This window comes from Aethalodelphis obliquidens, unplaced genomic scaffold (genome assembly GCF_003676395.1).
Source record: "Aethalodelphis obliquidens isolate GAN/ISIS:26980383/991018 unplaced genomic scaffold, ASM367639v1 scaffold6, whole genome shotgun sequence".
In the NCBI taxonomy this organism is placed as follows: domain Eukaryota; kingdom Metazoa; phylum Chordata; class Mammalia; order Artiodactyla; family Delphinidae; genus Aethalodelphis; species Aethalodelphis obliquidens.
In genome coordinates, this window is record NW_020837950.1 from 74,504,768 (window position 1) to 74,526,375 (window position 21,608).

The window sequence follows — 21,608 nt, forward strand, 5'->3', positions numbered from 1 at the left end:
AAAAAAAAAAAAAAAAAAAAAAAAAAAAAAAATAACATGCTGCCTCAGGTTACCTGCTGGGGGAGGGTACAGATCTCTGGGGCCTGTGGTCCTGGCAAGTGTCACTGCTCCAGGTCTCCCCTTCCCCAGGCGGGGGCAGTGGGAAGGCTCCTACCCTACCCTTCCTGAGCTGCCTCTGCAGAGCTTGCAGCCTCCTTCCAGAGAGGCCCCAAAGCACTCCTGGGGCCTGAGCTCTCCCCGCTCTTCTCCAGGGAGTCCCTGTCCTGGTCTGGTGACTGTGTGTGTGTCCATCACCCCCCCGCCAAGCCAAGTAAGGAGGAGCGAGCCAACAGTTGAAAGCCTGGTCCAAGAACTGGCTCTGCCACTCATGTGCTGTGTGACGTTGGGCAAGTTACCGAACCTCTCTGTGCCTCAGTTTCTTCAACTGTGGGATGAGTGCCCGTAGGAGTGACCTTACCCGGTTATTGTGAGGGTGAAGCAAGAGCTGCTTGCGGAGGAAGCCGGGCCCACAGCAAATGCCTTGTGGGAGTAGCCGGCAGAGGGCAGGACCCTCAGGTTCATTCGTGGTCCTGCGGGCCCCAAGGCCCAGGAGTCCTGGGCTTTCTGCACAGGAAACAGACAGCCACAGGAGTGGTCCCGGGCAGGGCAGGGGGGTGGGCTCCTGCAGGCTCTCTCTCGAAGGGTACGAATCCTCAGACCCACTCAGAAATGCTCCCTCGGCCCCGCAAAGCCACACAGCCCCTCTTGGAGGAAGGAGAGGCTGCCCTGGGCCTGGAGCTTGGTCACGAGTCAGAGGAGCCCAAGAAGGTTCCAGAGGCCTGGACTGCACAGGCAAGGACTCCGTGTCGTGACTAACAGCTAGCATCCAGCAGCTACCACCCACCGGACCATGAGGAACGGAAAACAAATTCCCCAGGCACAAAAAGAGCACGTTTGCAGCAAAGAGGGTATGGGTTCGTTTTAAACACAGAACAAACCCAGCAGTTTCTTTCATTAAAGTGAGCCAGAAAGGTAAGAGGTCAGTGCCAGATGGGGCAGACCTTTGACCTTGGGTTTAAGAATAGAACTTGGGGCAGGTGGGGCTCACCTTGCACACCTTGTGGACGGGTTGGGACTTCACGATGCTACAGAAGAGCTGAAAGCCGAGCTCCTCCAGCTGGAAAGTGGCCAGGTAGCAGATCACTAAGGAGAGAGGGTGCAAGAGTGGGGAGGAGGACATGGGGGTCCCCGCCCTGGGCCCCCGGCATTTGACCCTGGGGGAGTCAGCCAGAGGCTAAGGGCCTGACAGGTGCACTGCAGGTGCAGCGAACTGAGCTGAAGGCGCCCGCCTCCAGCAGGGCGTGTGACCAGAGGCAAGCGCTCCATCTGGGCCCACGTGAAAACGATAACCTGATACAACAGTACAAATGACGTCGTCTCATACGGGGTGGGGGTGGGGGGCGCCATCGCTGTCGAGGGCCTGCGGCTGACGAGGAGGCCAGGGCCTGGCCCGCAGGGACCCATGGGCCCCACACCGTGCCTGGCCACAGGCACCTACCCTCAAAGAGGCTGTAATCGGTCCACAGGCAGAGCCGGCCGTCCCGCACATAGAAGGCGTCCACCACGATGGTCAGCAGCTTCCGGTACTCGAGGCACCCGGACAGAACTTCCATGACGAATGCCTGCTCCTGGGGGCTCAGGGTCTGGAGGAGAAACAGCTCGGGAGGGGGCCGCCGGCCAAGCCAGGGGAGAGGGCAGCCACCTCCCGATGTGGGGGTCCCCAGTGCCCCCCGGAACAGTGGGCAGCACCCCAGCCCCCAGGAGCACTGACCCTCGGACCCTGCAGGTCCTCCCCCAGGAATCGGTCCCACCGGCTCTCCTGGGCGGTGACAGTGCGGTGGGGCAAAGACGGAAATAAACACGGAAAATGACCCCGAAGGAAAAGTCCTGTGTGACTCTGGTCATATGAGGCCCCTAGAGGATTCAAATTCCCAGGAGAGAAAGTAGAAGGGGGGGCGCGGGGGGTAGGGGGAGAGAGTGGGGAGCTGTTGTTTAATGTGGACAGAGTTTCAGTTTGTGAAGGTGAGAAGGTTCTGGAGAGGGACAGTGGTGATGGTCACACGTGAATGTACTTAACGCCATTGAATTGTACACTTAAGAACAGTTAAGATGGTAAATTTTATGTCATGTGTGTTTTACCACAATAAAAAAAAAAACCAAGCAAGGAAAAGCTCTGGGGGAGGGAATTAGTGTTTGCGGAGACCGACTTTTTTCTACTTACTCTTTGGAATATTGTGGGGTTTGTGACCTGTGTGTGTCACATGTTACCTATTCAAAAAACCAGTTAAGTTTTTGACAATAAGAAAAAAAGAATGTCTAATGTTGCCAATGCAGCAATGAGAAGGGCTGGTGGGACGGTGCTGGTGAGTGTTTCTGGAAAGCAATCTGGAAATATGTTTTAAGAGACTTGTATTTTCCATACACTTTAATCCAGTAACCACCCTTCTGGGAATCTAAGGAAACCGGACAAAAAGCAGAAAATATCCACGTACAAGCAGCTCAGGGCAACGGTACATGCAGTGGTTGAAAGTATTAACAGCCTAAATGTCAACACAGGGAATCAGATACGATCTCTCCGTGTTGTGGGTGAGTAGGACACAGCCATTACAATGAAGTTTCTGGAAAACTTATAGTAAGATGACAAAATACTTAATACCGTGTAAAACTGAAAATGTAGAACGGGATCCCAACAGATGTAAAACACATCAAAATAAACTCTTGCTAGCAGTATCATTCCCCTCCTCCCCCCAAATTTTTTTGGACAACCTATTAGATAAATTTTGGCATTCCCTTGCTTTATTTTGAATTTTTTATTATCAATGAAATTTTCATACATTTACTGGACATTTATTTGTATTTCTCTTCTGTGAATTATCAATTTATATCCTTGGCTAACCTTTTTTATTTGGATAATATTTTTAGGAGCTCTTTGCATATTGAGGGAATTAACATGGTCATTAGTGTGATAGTTATCTGTCGTAAGCTTGTAATTTTCCTTTTAACTTTGCATAAAACATTTTTTAGCATGTAGAGCGTAGAGGTTTTTACTTTGTTTTCTTTTTTTGGGGCTGCGCCATGTGGCATGTGGGATTTTAGTTCCCCAACCAGGGGTCAAACCTGTGCCCTCGGTATTGGGAGCACAGAGTCTTAACCATTGGACCACCAGGGAAGTCCCGTTTTTACTTTGTTTTGAGGTCAAATCTACCTTTTCCTCCGTGATTTCTTCCCTTGTCTTTACTCTAAGAAAACAACAGAGTAATGAGATCATCTGAGGGGTCTTGGACGAGCCCAGGACCTCGGAGAGCGCCGGACCCCACGCGTGTGAGCGGGGTGGCTGGATGCCGGCGGGCAGACGGCATCATTCTCACTCCCTCCCAGTCTCTGCACCTCAGGGGCTGAAGGCCTGAGAGACGCCTTCTCCAGCCACTTCTGGGGGGGTTCTGGGCACAGTTGGGTTCTGCTGGTGAGACGTACTTGCAGGAGTGACGGGAGGCGAGTGGGGTGACGTTCCCCTCCTCCCTCGGCAGGGGCTGGGCCCGACATTAACTCAGCTGCCCTTCCAGTGCCCCGAGTGGCTTCTGGGCTCCTGCGGGGACCCCATCTGATCCGGGGTAATGACGTCCTCCTCCGACCTGACCTCTGACCTCTGACCTCCGCTCCCGGGCTCCTCTTCCTCTCCTCCACTATCTGCACTTGTCCCCTGGGTGAACTCATCGGCTGCCACGTGCTGATTTCAAACGTGCGCCAGCGCGGGCGGCTCTCCCTGGACTTCGGGAAGCGCTCTCTGCCCCTGTTCTACCTCCCTGCTTGGGTGTCTGACCCCATGGGCTTTGCCCAGACCTGCCCCCCCCCCCCGCCTGCCCGGCTCCGTAAACACAATGCCCTGCTCCACCGTTCAGACCAAGCCCTTGATGCCCACCCCACCGTCCCAGGCATCGGCTCCGGCTATGGGGTCCCAGCTGCTCTCCCGCTTCTCCTCCTCAGTGTATTTTCAACCCGCCAGCCGCCAAGCAATTCTTTGTAAAATGAAAGTCAGATCGTGTCTGTCCTTCCTGAGAACCCTCCACAAAGGGTCCTTAAAAGGGCCTGCAATGGGCTTCCCTGGTGGCGCAGTGGTTGAGAGTCCGCCTGCCGATTCAGGGAACACGGGTTCGTGCCCCGGTGCGGGAGGATCCCACATGCCGCGGAACGGCTGGGCCCGTGAGCCATGGCCGCTGAGCCTGCGCGTCCGGAGCCTGTGCTCCGCAACGGGAGAGGCCACATCAGTGAGAGGCCCGCGTACCGCAAAAAAAAAAAACGGCCGGCCAGGCCCAGCTCCCTCTGAGTCCCCCGCCCCCCCCACCCCGGCCTCCGCCCCATCCTGGCTCCACTCCAGCCACACTAGCTGCCCTCTTTTTCTCCAATACGCGGGACGTGTCCTCAGGGCCTCGGCGCTGGCTGTTCCCTCTGCCTGCAGTGCTCTTCCCTGCACACTTGCTCCACAACTCCCATCAGGTCTTTGCTCAGATGTCACCTGACCTGGGAGGCATCCCTAACCACCACCCCTCAGGGTCAGACACAGCCTGGCCCCGTCAGCGGGCAGCGCACACCGGGTTTATTGCCCCTTCCCTGCTGGAATGTCATCTGGGCGCTCAAGAGGGAGGGATTGGAGCATCCTGCCTCCGTGGGAGGCCGTGGGGACCCCGTGATGTCCCGGTGCAGGCGGGGCACAGAGTGGAGGCTCCTCCCTACGGAGCACAGCCAGGAGGGGAGGTGGGGGGCTCTTGCCTCAGGGTCAGCTCTGGTCTCAGCAACCAGGATCCTGCCTCCTGCCTCCTGCCTCCTGCCTGAGAGGAGCCCCCTCAGGCTCCTCTAACCCCTGGGCTGTGCCCACACCAGAGGGCACGAGCCCCAGCTGGGCCCCAGTCCCTGCTTTTAACTTACTGCACTGGTCAGAGAAAGCCCGGGGGGCCCAGAACAGGCAGCTCGGAAAGCAGTGCGTCAGCAGGGCTGGCACAGAGGATGCCCTGAGTCAGCGCTGCCCGTGCTGAGGCTGCATGACACCATGGGATGCCTGCCTACAGCCTCCCCGGCCTCCCAGGCTCAGACAACAGCAGCTCCACTTCTCGTTCACTTGAACGTCTGTGTTTGGGGGGGTGAATGTGTATTTTTAATAAAGCCAGAGCCTTGAGCCTGCGGCTACAGGATGCCACCTGCCCGCGGTGAGGGGGTCAGGCAGGGCTGCATCGGCCCAGGGGTCTGGGAAGGGGAGGAGCCAGGCAGGACCTGACACTCTGGCCCACATGCCAGGTCTTCTCCGCCGGGAAGGTCAGGCCAGCAGGTCACAGAGAGGAGACCGAGGCCCAGAGGTGACACGCAGGTCAGAGGGCACTGAGCCCTAGACCAGGTCCTCCTGGCCAGGCTAGCACAGAAGGCAAGGTGAGGCCTGGACCCCACTGAGGAGGCCCCAGCACGGAGCCGACCCCGAGTCCTGGGCCAGCCTTAGTCACTGAGGCCAGAGGGCTACACCCAAGGGCATCTGAGCTCCTGATACACTCTTGGGCCTTGGTCAAGTTCAGCACTCCTGAGTCCGGGGACCAGGGCAGGTTCCGGGGAGAGCGGCAAGTGCTCCGACAAGGGTCTCATGGGCAGTCCTGGGGAGGGGCTGGGCTGTGGGCAGGGGAAGCAGAGGCCCACAGCCTGCCAGCTCTTCGCAACCTGTAGTGCCTCCTACAAGAGGTCCTCAGAGTTCACAGGCCCAGCTTGCCTGCTGGAGCCACAGGGAAAGGACAGAGCTAGACCAGGGGCCGGGGCCGGGATGCCGCTCTTACTGCAACCCAGGGTTTGAAATTCATGTCACCAATACACAGGGCCTCATGCTAATCAGTGACGCGAAGACCGAAGTCAGAAAAGTAGGCAGAGGAAATTGAGGCTGCCGGATGCCCACACTAGCCCCTCTCCCTTTCTTCCTGCCTAACAAGAGAAAGCTGTCTCGTTGGGAGAGGCAACGTGCCCAGCTAAAACTTTTCCAGGCCCCTAGTTGATGTGGCACATGGCTCCAATCAATGAGATCTGATGGCAAATTGCTAGGTGTGGCCTCCAAGAAAGCGCCTTGAAAGTTAGGGAGATTCAGCTGGTGCCTGCCTTATACTGTTTGTCCTTCTCCTCTTCTCTCTGGGATATGGACGCAATGCTGGAGTAGGGCAGCCATTTTGTGACTACAAGGCAAAGGGTACATTCTAAGGCTGGATAAGCAGACAGGAAGGAGAATGAGTTCCTAATGGCACCACAGAGCTGCTGAACCCACCCTGGACTGCCTATGTGCAGACTGCTTATGTGAGCAAAGATACCTCTAATTTCTTTAAGCCACTGCTTTCCTGGTGTTCTTATAGCCAAATACTGTTTCCTAACAGACACAGGTCCAAGCAATAGTTCAGAAAAAGAAATACTCATGAAAATATAACAGGAGAGGGACTACCCTCGTGGCGCAGTGGTTAAGAATCCGCCTGCCAATGCAGGGGACACGGGTTCGAGCCCTGGTCCAGGAAGATCCCACGTGCCGCGGAGCAGCTAAGCCCATGCGCCACAACTACTGAGCCTGTGCCCTAGAGCCCGCGAGCCACGACTACTGAGCCCACAAGCCACAGCTACTGAAGCCCACGCGCCTAGAGCCCGTGCTCCGCGACAAGAGAAGCCACCGCAATGAGAAGCCCGTGCACCGCAACGAAGAGTAGCCCCCCGCTCACCCCAACTAGAGAAAACCTGCATGCAGCAACGAAGACCCAACGCAGCCAAAAATAAATAAATAAACTGTAATAAAAGTATGGGTTTTGTCTTAAAAAAAAAAAGAAGATACTATAACTACACCAACTGCCTTTTCCCACCTATTTGGTTGGCAAAGATAACATTTGCTAGCACGCTACGTAAGCAAGCCATAGGGGAACAAGCACTCCCCACCTGCCAGGTAGAGTGTCAACGTGGAGGTCTCTGTGGAGGGTCAACTGGAAAGATCTTTTGAAATCATGAGGGCCAATGCTCTCGCACGTGTGTTTTCTGGGACTTGACCCTGGGCGCATCTGGCCAGGTGCAGTGGGACAAGTGGGCCAGTCAGTCCCACGGCAATTTGCTACAGTAAAGGACTGGAAACAGCCGTGATCCCGTCCATGGGGGATGGCTGCGACGGCTCCGGCACAGCCAGACAGAAGGATGCTTATGGCTTCACGATAAGAACGTGGAACAGTCGCCGGGATATCTCGTTAAGTGAAAAAAGCAAAGGCAGGACTGTGTTCCAATGCACTACCGTTTTGAAAAAGATTTTAAAAATACATATATAATTATATATAACTTTTAAACGTAAAATTGAGAGCTTAAACAAAATTTTTCCAGATCTATTATCTATGCAAGACAGGCCTGTACCATCTCTGGAAGGAACCACAGGCCGCTGGTCTCCTGGGAGGGCCGGTGTGGGAGCGAGACCCCCGCTGGTACCATCTGGAACCTTTTGGGTTTTGGATCTTTGATGTCAACATATCAGGTATTTAAAAAAATATATTAAAATAAAAAATATTTCCTGAGTCCAGGTTTTCTCTGACACTACGGACTAGAAAGTGAAACAAGGCTTTCTGGGACTTGGCCGCTGCCACCCCGCCACCCTGCCACCCCGCCACCCTGCCACCCTGGGCCTTCCCGCAGGGACCTGGGCTGGTGTTTCCAGGCTCCACCCACTCCTGCTTTTCCCCCAGCCTCTTGCACAAGCCCAGTCCGGTTTCCCTGCCCACCCTCCCCCCCACCCCTTTCACTCGGGCTGGGGAACCGGCCTTTCCCCACCCCTGCCTCACCCCCAGACTGTCTGACTGGCCAGCTGCCGGGCACCTCTCCTGCCAGCCCAGGGCTGAGCCTTTCGTTCCCCTGCTCAGAGCTCATCTGCCCTCCTGCCCACTGTTTTCTGAGTGGCTGGATCTCCTTCTCTCCCCTCCTCCCACCCCCAGGGAATCTCTCTCAAAGCCAGACACTTCTGCAAGGGCTACTCAGACCTCATGGGCTTTCTGGGTACCCCAAGCTGCCTGCTGTGCCCATCACACCCCACCTCTGTCCTGCAGGCCCGGGCAGTTCTCTGGACGTTCCTACACCCAACCTGGTGGTCCTGGTGCCTGAGCCGTGGTGCTGGGTAGCCCGGAGGAGTGACGCCCTCAGGCTCCATCCCCCTTATAGGTGGTGAACTAATGAAATGACGCTTGTTCCAAAGAGATGTTAACCAGTGAGGGTGGGCAAAGCCTGGGGCAGGAGGGAGGCAGGGTGGGAAGCACCTCCTCCCTCCTGCTCCCCCCTGAGGGCCAGGCGCTGGCTGGCAGCAGTGCCTTGTTGCTGGTGCCGCCCCCTCCTGCCCTCCGTCCTTTCTCCAGCTCCAGGCCCCCAGCCGGGTCCTCAGTGCTGTTCCCAGACGTCAGGCCACTTCTGTTTCTACAACCACTCCACAGACTGGCGTCTGGAGAGGCTGCTCCCCACACCTTAGCCCCCCTCGCGCACCGTGCTGCTGATGGAGAACTTTCTCTCAACGGTAAATGGATCCCTTTCTGATCTTAGACCAAATCCTCTCCCACTGACATATGTTCTCTGTGCAGAAATGCCATCGGGACCATGCCCGAGGGAACCCCTGTCAGAGGGCTGGGAGGCTGCTCTGTGTGTGTGTATGTGTGTGTGTGTGTGTGTGTGTGTGAGGCGAGGGGTTCCCAGGCTTCAGTCTAGAGAGGGACAGTCACCACGCCCTGCCCCCAATCCGCAAATCCTTGGACTTTTCCCTATCTTGAGATTATTAATTATATCTGCAAAGATGGTATCTCAGAATAAAGTCACATTCACAGGTAACTGGGGTGAGGACGTCAACATTTCTTTTTGGGGGACCCAGCTGAATCCACAGCCCCGCCCTTCCCCGGACTCTCTGCCAGTGGGTCTATGTGCTGTGTAATTCTCTGCCAGGTGGCAGTCTTGAGCCCCGGCCTAACGAGATCGGTGTACTGCACCAGTTTTCTGACAGCTGGAAGTAAAGGTACGTTGTCCAAACTGTGTCAGTTTCCAGTGTACCATTCCACTTGGACTTAGGATGGCTTTCTGAAGGGATGGAAAAGACAGGTGCATCTGTAAAAGAAGCTGCTTCTCCGTCCGTCCAGCACAGGCACATCTCAAAGACGCAGATGGCCCCGTTGGAAGACTCAGGGCGCCGCTGGGTTGGGGGCCGAGCTGGCATGGTGCCTCCCTCCCCACGGCCTTGCACATGTCTGTCATCATGCCATGGCTCACCGGTGACAGCTAGGGCTCATTTACTATTAATAATCCATCGGATGTGGGAAAAAAATCCCCAAACTACTTTGGTTTTTTTTTTGGCTGTGCCGCGCGGCTTGTGGGATCCTCGTTCTCTGACCAGGGATCAAACCTGTGCCCCCTGCAGTGGAATCTCAGAGTCCTAACCACTGGACCACCAGGGAATTCCCATCCCAAACTATTTGTTGTAACAAACCCACTTTCAGTGATTATTCTGGAGAAATAAGGACATTAACACTTTTGCTGAGCGGTAAGGGATGCCTGGCAGGGCCTGGGGGGCCGGGGTTGGGGACAGAGAGAAGGACACCAAGGAGTCCCGTTGGAAATGGAGGGTGAGAAACGTGGGTGACACAGGGAATTGGAGAGGTCTTTTTTTTAGGCTGAGGGAATGCATAGCGGCTGTGGGTGATGGGAAAGACCCACTGAGGGGAGTGAGGCCGGACAGACAGAAGGAGTAGACAAAGGGGCCGGGCCTGCAGGTGGGGAGGGGCGGGCCGGCCGGGATGGGGCTGCGCTGAGCTGTGCAAGGCCAGCCCAGACTGGGAAAGAGAAGGATTGTGGATGGGCCTGGCCTTGGCTGTTTTCATCATTCCCCCGCAATGCTTAGGGTCTCAGGGGAGGGTTTGAGGAGGTGCAGCCCATGCCCCAGTCCATGCTGACTGCCAGGCTCCAGTTGGCAGAGACATCCTTTTCTGAATGACACAGGGGAGCAGGGATTGGGGCAGCGGTCCCAAGCTTTCTCTTGTGAGAGAGGCTTTGGTTTCCAGACTCCCCAGCTCTGCGTGCACTGCCGGGGCCCTGCCCCCCATCCTCCCAACCAGGTTTTCCAGCTGCTGCACCACAAGCCGGCTGATGGAGAAAGGGAAGGTGGGTCTGTCTTCGGCACAGCAGAGGCCACACCCCTGCAGGTGTATGGGGGTGGGGCCTGGCCACAGTCACATCCCAGGGCCAGCAAAGCCGCTCACGGGTCTTGTTAAGCGGAGTAAGGGAAGGCTGCAGCTGTCGATTCACAGCGAACATCCCCTAAGACCCCATTTGCTCCTCCTTCCGGGGGGCGCAGGCGAGGGGGACGGGGGCAGCAGGCCGAGTGGCAATCCCCGAGCGCTTGCCTGGGTGGACTTAGTCTCCTCTGGATGCCCCGTCCAACGGAGTCCACGGCCCGGAGTCATGAAGGTGGCACCCCGGCAACGCGTACCCCTGTTCCTGGCACCTGTCCTTGATGGACGGACGGATGCGGGGTCAAGTCACAGGGAGGCCTCCGAGGTGCTACAGCGAGGTCAGACCTGGGCCCAGAGACTTCAGCCCAGGGTCTCTCTGCATGTGCTTGAAGTGGGGCGGGCTGTGGTAGGACAGGGACCCCCGGGGCACGGGACCAAGGGCCGAGTAGCTCTTCCAGGTGCGGCCCCTCTGCCCCACGCACATCCCTGCCCTGGGGGACGAAGACGTGCCCCGGTGGAGGGTGCTGGGCTGAGGTGCCTGTGAGGCTGACTCCCGTCCACCTTCGGCTGAGGGTGGGACGACCCCACAGACGCAACCCGAGTGACGGCGCCCATGTTTCCTTGTCATGAGAGTTGTCTGATGCACATTCTGGGAGGTAGGAATGCCTCCTGAAGCAAAGAGGGGGTCCCATCCCTGAAGGGCACCCGAGATTCAGGGTGAGCGCTGACGTAAGCCTTTGGCTAGCTGGGAATCTCGCCTTGGGCCTCTCCTCGTGAAGGAAGGAAAGCGGCTGTTAGGAATGAAACTAAAAAGGTCCTGACAGGGCTCCCCTGGCGGTGCAGTGGTTAAGAAGCCTCCTGCCAATGCAGGGGACACGGGTTCGTGTCCTGGTGCGGGAAGATCCCACATGCCGCGGAGCAACTAAGCCCATGCGCCACAACTACCGAGCCTGCGCTCTAGAGCCCGCGAGCCACAACTGCTGAGCCTGCGTGCCACGACTACTGAAGCCCACGCGCCTAGAGCCCGTGCTCCACAACAAGAGAAGCCACCGCAGTGAGAAGCCCGCGCACAGCAACAAAGAGTAGCCCCTGCTCGCTGCAACTAGAGAAAGCCCGTGCGCAGCAGCAATGAAGACCCAACGCAGCCAAAAATAAATAAGTAAAATAAATAAATTAAAAAAAAACCCCAAAAAACCTGACAGGCGTCACTGCTACGGCCTCCCCGTGAGCCCTGAGCCACCACTCGGAACTTACCTGCAGGGAGGTGGCCGCAGCCTCCAGGAACTGCTCGGGACTGTCCTTCTCAGGTTTAAATTGGTCCAGTAGCTTAATCACAGTTTCAATGCTTTTTCCATAGTAGGCCATCTTCCCAGGTGGGACCCTAAAAGCAAACCATGACAGGTCACACCCTCCATGCGCCCTGGGCTGTCAGCTCGGCAGGTGGCGAAGGACCTTCACCAAACTGACAGGAGGTCCACCAGGGAGCCTGGGACCTTGTGGGACAAGGAGTGTTGGAGCGAAGTGGGGACCCCGGCGGGGGAACCCCAGGCCCACTTCCTGGACTGTGTCCCTGCAGGCCTTGGGGAGCCCGCCCCCAGGCTCCCACTCGCCCATAGCCCCAGCAGCCCTCTCTGCCGTGCCCCTGGAGGCTCCCTGGCCGCCCCACGTGCCCCCAAGCCCTCCAGCCGTGCACGGGTGGGGATGACCCCTGGGAGAGGCCAGGCCAGAGAGTGGAGGCATCTCGTGAGTCAGCCTGAGTGGCCCTCAGCCCAGCTGGGGTTTGGTGGTGGATGACTCAGCAGGCCCTGCTCGGAGGGAGAGGGGGACCTAAACACAAAAGTTTGGGGCAAGAAGAATCCTCGGGTCACCACGTTCAATACCCCCATTTTAAAGGTGAGGTAAGCAGCACCCAGAGGGGATGCATAACTGGTAAATGGCCAGGCCTGAGCATTCCAGAAACAGACAAGCTCCAGGAGACTGGCTTGCTCAGAGCCCTTCTTTGGCTGACCCTGGAGAAGCCGCTTGGGGTAGGAATGGGACCCCAGGAAGAGGTTCTAACAGGTGGCCCCCAAATTGTCCTCAGGGCAGGGTGGCCAAGCCCCCCAGGAGCTCCTCTCTCATCCCCCCGCCTTGTTCCACACTGATTGAGCAGCTTCCCTGGGTCACCACGCTGCTGGCTTCTTGCGCCCCAACTATTGGCAAAGCCAGGCTGCTAGTGCCCTGGGGACAACAGGGGCACCTCTTCTCCACCCAACAAGCTGGAATGGCTCTGGATGGCAGCACCCAGACCGAGGCCCTCCAGGATGGAGACTGAGTGAAAAAACAAAAGCCACATACACTGACACTGGGGGTCACCAATGAGATGGCCAATCCCAGCCAATCACGGTCCACTGGGTGAGTCCCCCCCCACCATCACTTGAAAGAGAACGAAGGCCAAATGCCACCAGACACTGCAGAGAGCCTCTGACACCAAACATGGAAACAGAAACTAGCAAAAAAGGAAGTAGGAGAAAGCAGACAACATACACAGCAGGAAAAACCTGGAAACAAACAACTATACCACCTCTGAGAGATGGAGAAAGATACGGTATCCAAGAAACATCTGCAGGAAAAGAAAGAGTTCTTGGAAATTAAAATATGACAGCAGAAGTAAAGATATAAATAGAAGAGGCAGAAGATAAAGCTGAGGAAATCTCCCAGAGAGCAGAAAAAGATGAAGATGTAGGAAGTAGGAGAAACACACCAAGAAAATCGGGAACCACTCCAGAGATCTGAATTCCAACTAACAGGAGTTCCAGAAAATGCGAGAGACACAATGCAAGGGAATATCCCAGAATCGATGGACAGGGTTCCTGAGGCGCCCTGAAGCAGGTCGCGTAGGAAGGGACAGGAGGGGTGCAGGGTAGCCTCGGGCTCCCCAGTGGTAACTCTGGGCACCAGGGTTCAGGGAACCCATCTCCAACCAGGAAGAATGATGGCTCTGTGGATGGGTGGGCCCTGCACCTGGCCTGGGGAGGGAGCCCAGAAAGGGGCAGGCTTGGGACTGGGAAGCCGGAGATTTTCCAGGAAGGTGACAGCAGGTGGCAGGCCAAGGGCCCCAGAGCACAGGGTGGGGGTGGGGGGACGACAGCCTTCCTGGCATCTAGGTATGCCAAGAAGTGGAAGAGTTTGAGACTTCCAGAAAGTCTCCTGGAAAGGGAGGAGCATATACTTCTTCTCTTTTCCACCCTGCTGCCTGGACTCCAGAGGTGATGGGAGGAACTTAGGCAGCAATTCTGGACCACAAGGAAACAAGCAAAGATGGCAGAAGAGCAAGCTAGAGGAGCCCAGATCCCTGATGACTTTTGGGGGTGCCTCCCCATGGACCTATTTTATGGACACACCGATAATCTTGTTTGGGTCACTATGATGCTGAAATTTTTCGTTGCATAAAGCTGAATCTAATCCTAACTATACACCCATTTCCCTGAGGTCAGCCTCCATCCTGAGCACAATTTCAAACTGGGAAGCATAGGAAGGGAGGCTCTGAGCAGTAACAACAGTCCCAGACTTGGAGTAGGCCAAGGGCACACCCACAGAGAGTCTACCCAAGTTCTCAGACTGGAAACAGTGGCTGGGGGAAGAGCAGGATTTATGGGGGATGAATGGGAGTGCAGTTGGACACGTTTTGTTTGGGGGAATCTGGTAGACATCCAACTGGCAAAGAACAGGGAAAGGGGTCTAGAGTCCCGGGGCAAGGTTCAGGCTGGAGATGCAGGTTTGGGAAGGTCAGGAGAAAACGATTGTTTATTGAACCATGTGACCGCAGGAAGTCATCCAGGGAGAGGGTGGATAGAGGGACTTGCAAGGACCGAGTCCCGGGGTTCTAGAGTCAGGATGTTGAGGAGCAAGGAGATGCCAGCCAAGGAGACTCAAGAGGAGCAGCCACAGCAGGAGAGGCAGAGAGTGAGACCTGTTCCAGCCAAGTAAGGACAGTGTGTCCAGGAGGGGAGTACTCAGCTGGGACACTTGTTCCTGGAAGAGGCGGGGCTGAGCTCTCATAGTTGGATTTAGCAACATGGAGGTCAAGTATGACTTAGTTAAAGAGGCTGGGAGGAGGGGCTGGGTGAAAATCTGATTGGAGCAGGCTCAAGAGAGAAAAGGTGGAAATGAATTGGAGATAAGAGGCAACTTCGGAGGGGTTTTGCTCTTTAGGGGAGCAGTGACTGGGTGGTAGCTGGAGGGGAGTGGGGAGGATCAATCAGGTCCTCAAAAACGAACCCGGAGGACTGCCAACACTCAGGGAAATCTCAGACGGCTGCCGGTGCCTAGACTCACGTTGACTCTAATGGAATAGAGGGGCCAGGGAGTCCAGCCCAGCTGAGCACCTGGACGCTGGGCCAGTGATAACATGAGCAGCAGAGAATAAATTCTCTACCAAGAGAGAGTTACCTCCCTCTTGTGCACCCTAAATCCGCACGTACCCGAAGTGCTGCTGGGTGGGGGCAGGGGAAAGCGCAAGGCGGTTGGGGGAGGGTCCCCTCCTACAGCCAGAGCGCAGCAGCCTCTTTGTCCCTGATTCTTCAGGCACCAGAGGGAGTTTCAAGTGAGACCACACACTTGTTTTTAGCTTTCTGCTTAGCACTTAATAGATTCTCAGATTTTGTTGATTGTTTTTATGGGTCCAAATTAGGGCATGGCTAGGGGAAGTAGTGAATACGGGAGAATATCTTTTTAAAAAGCATCGTTTATTGTGGCGATTAAAAAAAAAAAAAAAAGCACCGTTAACTTTAGTCAAGGAGCTGGGAAGAAGACCAAAAAGGTGGTGAGCGAAAGCAAGAAGATGGGAAACAAGAAAGACGAGAACTGGCCCGCAGAGCTAGGGAACTTGCACGTGGGTGGTGCTGGTGCTGAGGGGACGCGCCTCGGCCCCCTTTCGGGTCTCGCCTGCTTCCCTTCCCCCCGTACCTGTCAGCGGGCTCCGCAGGCGCTCCGGAACCTCCCTTCTCGCCACCGCCCGCCTCACAGAAATTGCAGGGCTAGCGGGCGCGAGGGGATTGGGGAATAGCAGTGGATCTCCCCTTCCACTTCTGCTCGGCCGGAACCCCGGCAACCCTCAGGGCAGGGGCGGTGCTGGGGCGCAGTTTGGGCGTTGTCACCTAGCAACCACTGTACGCTCCGGGGCCGTCCGAGGGGAGACTACAACCCCCAGAATGCACAGCGCCCGCAGCCCAGGAAGGTCGCCACATCCAGGGCCCCTTCTTCCCCGCAATGCCCATCGGGACTTGTAGTTCTCGGCCCCTCCGGGCGCGCCGGGTCGCCTGCGGGGGAGCGCGCCTCGGGCGGGGCGCGGCGCGGCGCAGCGACCGGATTGGGCAGCCTCGGTGGCTTGCGGCTGGCCTGGGGCTCGCGGCGCGTCGGCGCATGTGTGGCTCGGGCGGCGGTGGCCGGCCGAGGCACCTGGTGTCAGTGAGCCGCGAGGAGCCGGCGCCCCCGTGCCTGGTCAGTCAGCGCGTCCGCGTGCCCACCGCGGTCTGCGGGTCAGTGCCGCGCGCAGCTCTCCGAGCATCTCCCGGCGGCGCACCTGCTCCGCGCACCTGACGCCGCCCGCCCGGCGCCCCGGGTCCGCGCGGGACCCCGGCCCGGCCCTGCCCCGCGTCCGCCTGCCCCGCGCCGCAGCCGGGCCCAGGCGCAGCGCTGCGGAGGTGAGGGCCGCCGGGGCCGGGCCGGGCCGGCGCGGCGATGATGAACAGGTTCCGAAAGTGGCTGTACAAACCCAAGGTGAGCGGACCCGTCCCTCGTTGCCGAGGCAGACCCCCTTTCCCGGTCGGGACCGGCCTCTCCGTGGTGCCGCCGACACCCTACCCTCCACTCCGCGACTTGCTCACACCGTCGCCCTCCCCCTTACACGGGTCCCCCCACCCCGCCCGGTCCCAAACCTCCCCTGCTGCTCTTACCCTCGGGCCGGGGTGCACTCCCTCCCCACGCCTGCCCGCTGCCAGATGGGCCCCTCTCCCTTCTCATTCCGGTCCTGCGTGGTGCCCTGCTCACACCTCGTGGTCGCCCGAGCAGACCCCCTCCTACTTCTCCTGGGTCCCGGAAAAACCTTTCCATCCCCCCTCCTTACACCCGGGGTGACTCCCCCGTTCCTCTTCTGCCCCCCCCCCCCCCCATTATCCTGGACCCGGGAATGTACCTCTTAACCTCCCTCCGCAATCCGGAACAGACCCTCTCCCCACTTACCCCAGGTTCTGGAGGGGACCCCCATGTCCCTCTCCCGGGTCCCGGACGGACCCCTCCTTCCTTGTGTGTGCAGAGCGGGTCCCCATCCCACTGTCCCGGCCCTGCCTTCCCGACCCAGGACCGATCCGTGCCTCGGCCCAGTTCGCGTCCCCATCCTTGTCCCGTGCCCATTTTTTCCCGTGCCCACCCGCGTGCTGTCAAATGCAGGGCAGTCCCCTGCCCGGCGGTGGCGGGGTGAGTGCGCCCGGGGCCGCAGGCTCAGCGGGGTCGGAGGTGCGGTCCTCCCGGCGCTGCGCCCCTCCCCGGCCGTGGGGTCGGGGTCTGGGCAGCGCGCCCTGCTCCTCGGCAGCTGCGCCAGTCGCACTGCGGGCGCTGCGTCCCTGCCGCCTGCCCAGGGCTCGTGTCCGCTGCGGCCAGAGCTAGTCCTAGTCTGGGTGCGGCGGTGCCCAGGAGCCGGGCGCAGAGTCCTGGGGGCACCCTAGGCGTCCGGGGGTCGGACCCTGGCGGCTGGCACCGCGGTAGGGCTGGGGCGCTGGGGTCTTGGCTGGGGGAGCGTCTTGGCCGGGGTGGGGCCAGTGGTCACGTCTAGGCGCCTCGGACATCCACAGTGTGCCTGAGCGACCCAAGGAACACTGACCCCGCTCCGCCCCCTGCCCAGGGCTGACCACTTCTCTGGGTCTGGCTTTTCTGCTCCCCTCCCCCACCGTGGGTGATCTCCCAGGGTGGGCTGGTGGGGGGGAGGTGTTCCTGAAATCTCTGCTCTCCTGCAGCGGGTCCGTTGGAGGATGGGCACCCGAGGTCCTGGGGCGAGTTCAGGGACCGGAAGGGCTCATACTTCATCGCCTTTGGGGTCGGAGAGTTCTCCCAGTGTTGGGTCGAGGGCTTTGGGTGCCTGGGACCGCCCCTTGCTCGGCCTTGGCCTGGCCCAGAGGGGATATGGGTTCTTACTTGCTCGGTGCAGCTGCGCAGCCCTGCTCCCCCTTCGCACCTCCCTGTCTTTGTAGCAGCTGCTTATTGGTGGTGTTTTGGTGTGACCCTGGTGCTTCCCGGAGCTGCCTGTGGTTTGGGGCCTCCCTGCCCTTGGCAGCCTCCTGCCCAGCCCTCTCCTTGCTGCAGTCCCCCCAGGCGGCTCTGATCCTACCTGCTGGTGCTGGGTAGGGTGCCAGGGGAGGGCGGCAGCCTGTGCACGCGATGTGTGTACGAGGAGTGGCTTTTTGTTTGTGTGACTTCTGTCACCAGTTAAAGACCAAGGGGACTTGTCAGAAGGCTGTTGTGAGGGTTATAGCAGCAGCAGCAGTTCTTCGGTGATAAACGGCAGGGCCAGCAGAGAAATGTATCATAGTAACGTTCTGGTGTCTCTGAAAACACATTTGCCAAGGGTACTAGGGCCCCGCATGCCTTTTTCCAGACGTGGCTGTGGAAGAGGACTTGCTTCTAGGATTGCCTAACTGTAATACGTTGTTGGAAGGGACGGAAAAGCAACGTGGAATCTGTTTCATCTGCAGCTGAATGATTTCAGTGGCCCTGCCTGTTTCAGTTTAGGGAAAAGTCTTTAAAAGTGGAAAATGATACTACCCATGAGACTGTGCCCCAGAATTGAGAGTCGTGTTCCTAATTTTCCCTCTCAGCAGGCAGTTGCCCTTCCAAAGCCAGCCCCCGGGCTGACCAGGGCAAGGTGGAGAGCTGGTGAGTCAGCCAATCCCAGCGACTCAGCCCAGAGCTGTGCGCCTTAGGAGAAGGGAGGGGATAGCGTTTCATCTGGTCCTCTCCTTTCCTTCACTGTGGTGTCTTGGCCTGCTGTCTGACCCCCGGACTCAAGACACATCTCTGCGTGTTTGCCCAGCGGTCAGTCTGAGCGTGGTAGTTCCTTGTTGGACATCTATCTTTGGGGTTAAATGTCTTAATTATTTGAAGGGTTGGAGTGGGTTAGGTCACCCCAGTAGCTTTTCATTTTTCAAACCAGAGCTCATATATTGGCCTCAGGTTATAAATTGAATTTCATGCTTCCCCTTCCTGTCTGATTTAACACATTTTGGCACAAATGAGAGCAGGAGTCAGTTCTGGGAGGTCTCCGGGCCTGGAAGAGTTGACGTGTTAAATGTTAGCCGTGGGAGGGTGTGTCCGAGGGAGATCGTTGCCTGTAGCTACGATGTTTTCCACTGTTGTATTAGATGGATACACAATTCAAACTGAATTCTTGATTTAATCCCTGCTTTGGTTTAAAACTGAACACTGAGCTTCTTGTTCATTACAGTGCAGTGGAAAACATTCTGGAACCAAAAATATTCATTGTTCTTGTAGTTCTAAAAAGCGTTTGGAAATGCTTTAAAACATTCTTACATGACACTTAGAATTTTTGAGATCTGAATCATTAACAACTACCGAAGTTGAGTAACAAACAGACCAACCTGATGTGTACAGTAGTTATTTGCAGACTCCCGTATTTCCATTTATTTTCTTTAAGGCAGTCTTTTAAACAGTATTATGATTTTTTTCCATGGAAAGTGTTCGGGATTTCTAAGTGTCTTTGCTTTTGTTTAGGGAAAGGCTTTCCAAAAAAGAGTTAACGTTCAGAGGGGAAACATTTTGGAATACCGGGGTCTTCAGTTGAAACAAAAGTCTCAATACCTGTGTTTCATGCTGGGTTATAATTTTCTCGTTGATCCCTGCTGACTGTGCTAAGGTGTGAAATGCTGGTGCGGGGGTTGGAGGACCCAGACCGGACCCCACCAGGTCTTCTTGACCACCATCAAAGAGCATGTTAGTAATGGTACAGGATGAACTTGTGTTTTCCATCTTTGAGGAAGAATTGACTGGCGGGTAGGTGGCATTGTCCAGATGGACGGCGATTACCACGCTCATGGTAATTACCACGGTAATTACCACGGTAATTACCACGCTTCATGTGCACCTCATGAAGAACTCTCTTGTCTGCACCCCCAAACCACTTCTGGGAGGTGGGTCATTGATCTTCCTTGTCCCCCTTCTTTGTGGGGAAGCATTCCTTGTAAGTACGGGGCTTTACCAAGTGATGTTTATCTGGAAACTTTGTCAGCATCCTGGGTTCCGATTAGGGATGAAATGACCTTCTCAGAGAGAAGCCGCGTAACCTGCTGGGTGTGTGCGCTTCTTGACCGAAGAGCCCTTTGATCTTTGCAGAGTTCAGTTCTGCCTGCTGTGGGCTGGGGGTGGGGGGATGTGTGTGGAGCTTCCCACGTGGCTGTTGATTTAACCCAGCCTCAGTCAGCAGCTGGGCATCCAGAGCCGTGCCCAGGGCCCCTCCCTCTCTCCAGAGTCCTGGTACACCCGGCCGTGGGCAGTGGGCATGGAGCTGCCCGTTGGTGGCTGGCACTCTGCACGTTGACCACCGGGTGGAGGGGGCCACACCCTGGAAGTGCAGCGGCAGTTGGGAGCCCTTCAGGTGTTAAATGAGCGGCCCCCGGGGCTGGGGAAAGGCCTGGGCTTGTGTCTGCACGGCCCCCGGCACACACAGACGATGAACAGCCCACTTGTCCTTACAGGGCTCCCCCACGGGGGCTGAGGGTGAGCGGTGACGACACGGATGACGGGGACCCAGAGAAACTCAGCCACACGGTCAGCAAAGCCCCCGGTTCGGAGCATGGCGGCAGGGGTCGTGGTGGAGGCGAGTGAGACGGTGGTCTTCCCACGACCTGGTCCTGCTGCCCTGGGCTCTGCACGGGAGCCTGAGCGTGACCGTGACTGGGACGCGACAGCAGCAGCACGGGCCTCGCTCTCCCCGCTCGCTCGAGCGGGAAACGAGCTGCTGTCCTCAGAGCACTGAGTGCAGCCCTCGCTGGGCACAGACACGGCTCCAGGGTCTTGGGATTTTAGTGTTAACTTCTAGCCAGGCTGCTAACTAGTTCTTTCTCGGCCGATAAATTCTGAGTGCCCAGCTGCGGCTGAGGCTGTCCTTGGAGCTGCACGTTTGTCTCCGAGGTGAGCTGCAGGAGAGCCAGTGGTGCGGACGCCTACTGCACAGGCTGTGCCAGCGCCGAGCTCCCTCTGCCAGCGGGTGCCTGGCCCAGAGCGGGGCTCGGAAGCCCCAGGAAGGATGCTCTGCTGTGCTGAGTCAGAGTGGGCTTGGCTGGCCCAGTGCACCTGTTTTTTGTCCCTGAATTCAGAAAGCGCTGGGCCCCGCTCCCTGCTGCCGGGTCTGGCCGCCCCACCTCCCCCAGAGAGCCTTCCTTACGACACACAAGCATCGTCAGGCCTGGGCAGATGGGAGGGCCCGAGAGTCCACTTGTCAAGGAGGCTTGTAGCACCCATGCCGGGTCTGCTAGGTAGACTCAGGGGCAGCTCTCGCCTCCTTTCCCAGGCTTTGCTGTACTTCTGTCTGGGGCTGCGGGAGCTTGTGGGGCTGCACACGCCCAGCCTGTGCCGCCGGCACTGGCCGGGAGGGGAGAGGCTGAGCTGCAGACAGGCTGCGAGCATCAATTTCTGTGCCAACTCTGTGCCAACTCTGATGTCATCACTTAGGGGTCTGTGCTTTACCATCAGTGCATTGTATTTATGGGAAATGTATGATACGGTTTCTGTTAAATGAGTGAGTCACAGGCAGGGAGGCTTAAGCTTCGCCTAATTGATATCTGGCCTTGGCGTCCAGCAGGCGGTGGCATGGCGGGGAAGGAACCCTCGGTGTACTGCCCCCCTCTGAACGGGAAGTGTGTTGGGCGACTTCATTTGACCCTTCATTCTGAGGTGGTGATGTCAGGAGGCTTTAGTGCCTCTCCATAAGGCTGCCAGACATTCCCAGAACACCAGATACACTTGTTTTATAAGTGTGAAAATTCACATCTGAGAGCCCATAAGTGACTGAACGGTCATCTGCTGGTTTTGCAGGCAGAGTCTTGCTGGAGTTGACAGCATCGAGTAGCCACAGCCCTGAAGTGTGTGCCGTGTGCCCACACAAAGGTGGACAGAGGGGAGCTGATTCCAGTTCAGAGACAAATAAGTGTCTAGAATGTTGTGGGCTGTCAGCATTTCCCCCGTGTTTATTGCCCTCAGTCTTTGCGGCCCACATGGCTTATGTGTTTTGATGGTGTTGAAGCCACAGACAGGGCAGCACGGCCTGGGTGGGAACCCTGACCGCCC

The 21,608-nt window shown here is 57.3% G+C and overlaps 2 protein-coding genes across 2 annotated transcripts in view; one reads left to right on the forward strand and one right to left on the reverse strand.

Annotated features, from left to right (window-relative positions):
- The window catches only part of CFAP99 (cilia and flagella associated protein 99), a 40,499-nt gene extending 25,152 nt beyond the window's left edge, over positions 1-15,347 (reverse strand). Inside the window, exons 1-4 of the mRNA XM_027104057.1 lie at positions 15,222-15,347; positions 11,529-11,655; positions 1,538-1,682; positions 1,088-1,182 (exon numbers count right to left, since the gene is read on the reverse strand). Of these exons, the coding sequence (XP_026959858.1) occupies positions 1,088-1,182; positions 1,538-1,682; positions 11,529-11,639 (351 nt within the window). The 5' untranslated portion in view covers positions 11,640-11,655; positions 15,222-15,347. The remainder of the gene's footprint in view (positions 1-1,087; positions 1,183-1,537; positions 1,683-11,528; positions 11,656-15,221) is intronic.
- A 361-nt stretch (positions 15,348-15,708) lies between these two features.
- Positions 15,709-21,608, forward strand: part of ZFYVE28 (zinc finger FYVE-type containing 28) — a 111,230-nt gene continuing 105,330 nt past the window's right edge. Inside the window, exon 1 of the mRNA XM_027103926.1 lies at positions 15,709-16,034. Coding sequence (XP_026959727.1) covers positions 15,996-16,034 — 39 coding nt within the window. The 5' untranslated portion in view covers positions 15,709-15,995. The remainder of the gene's footprint in view (positions 16,035-21,608) is intronic.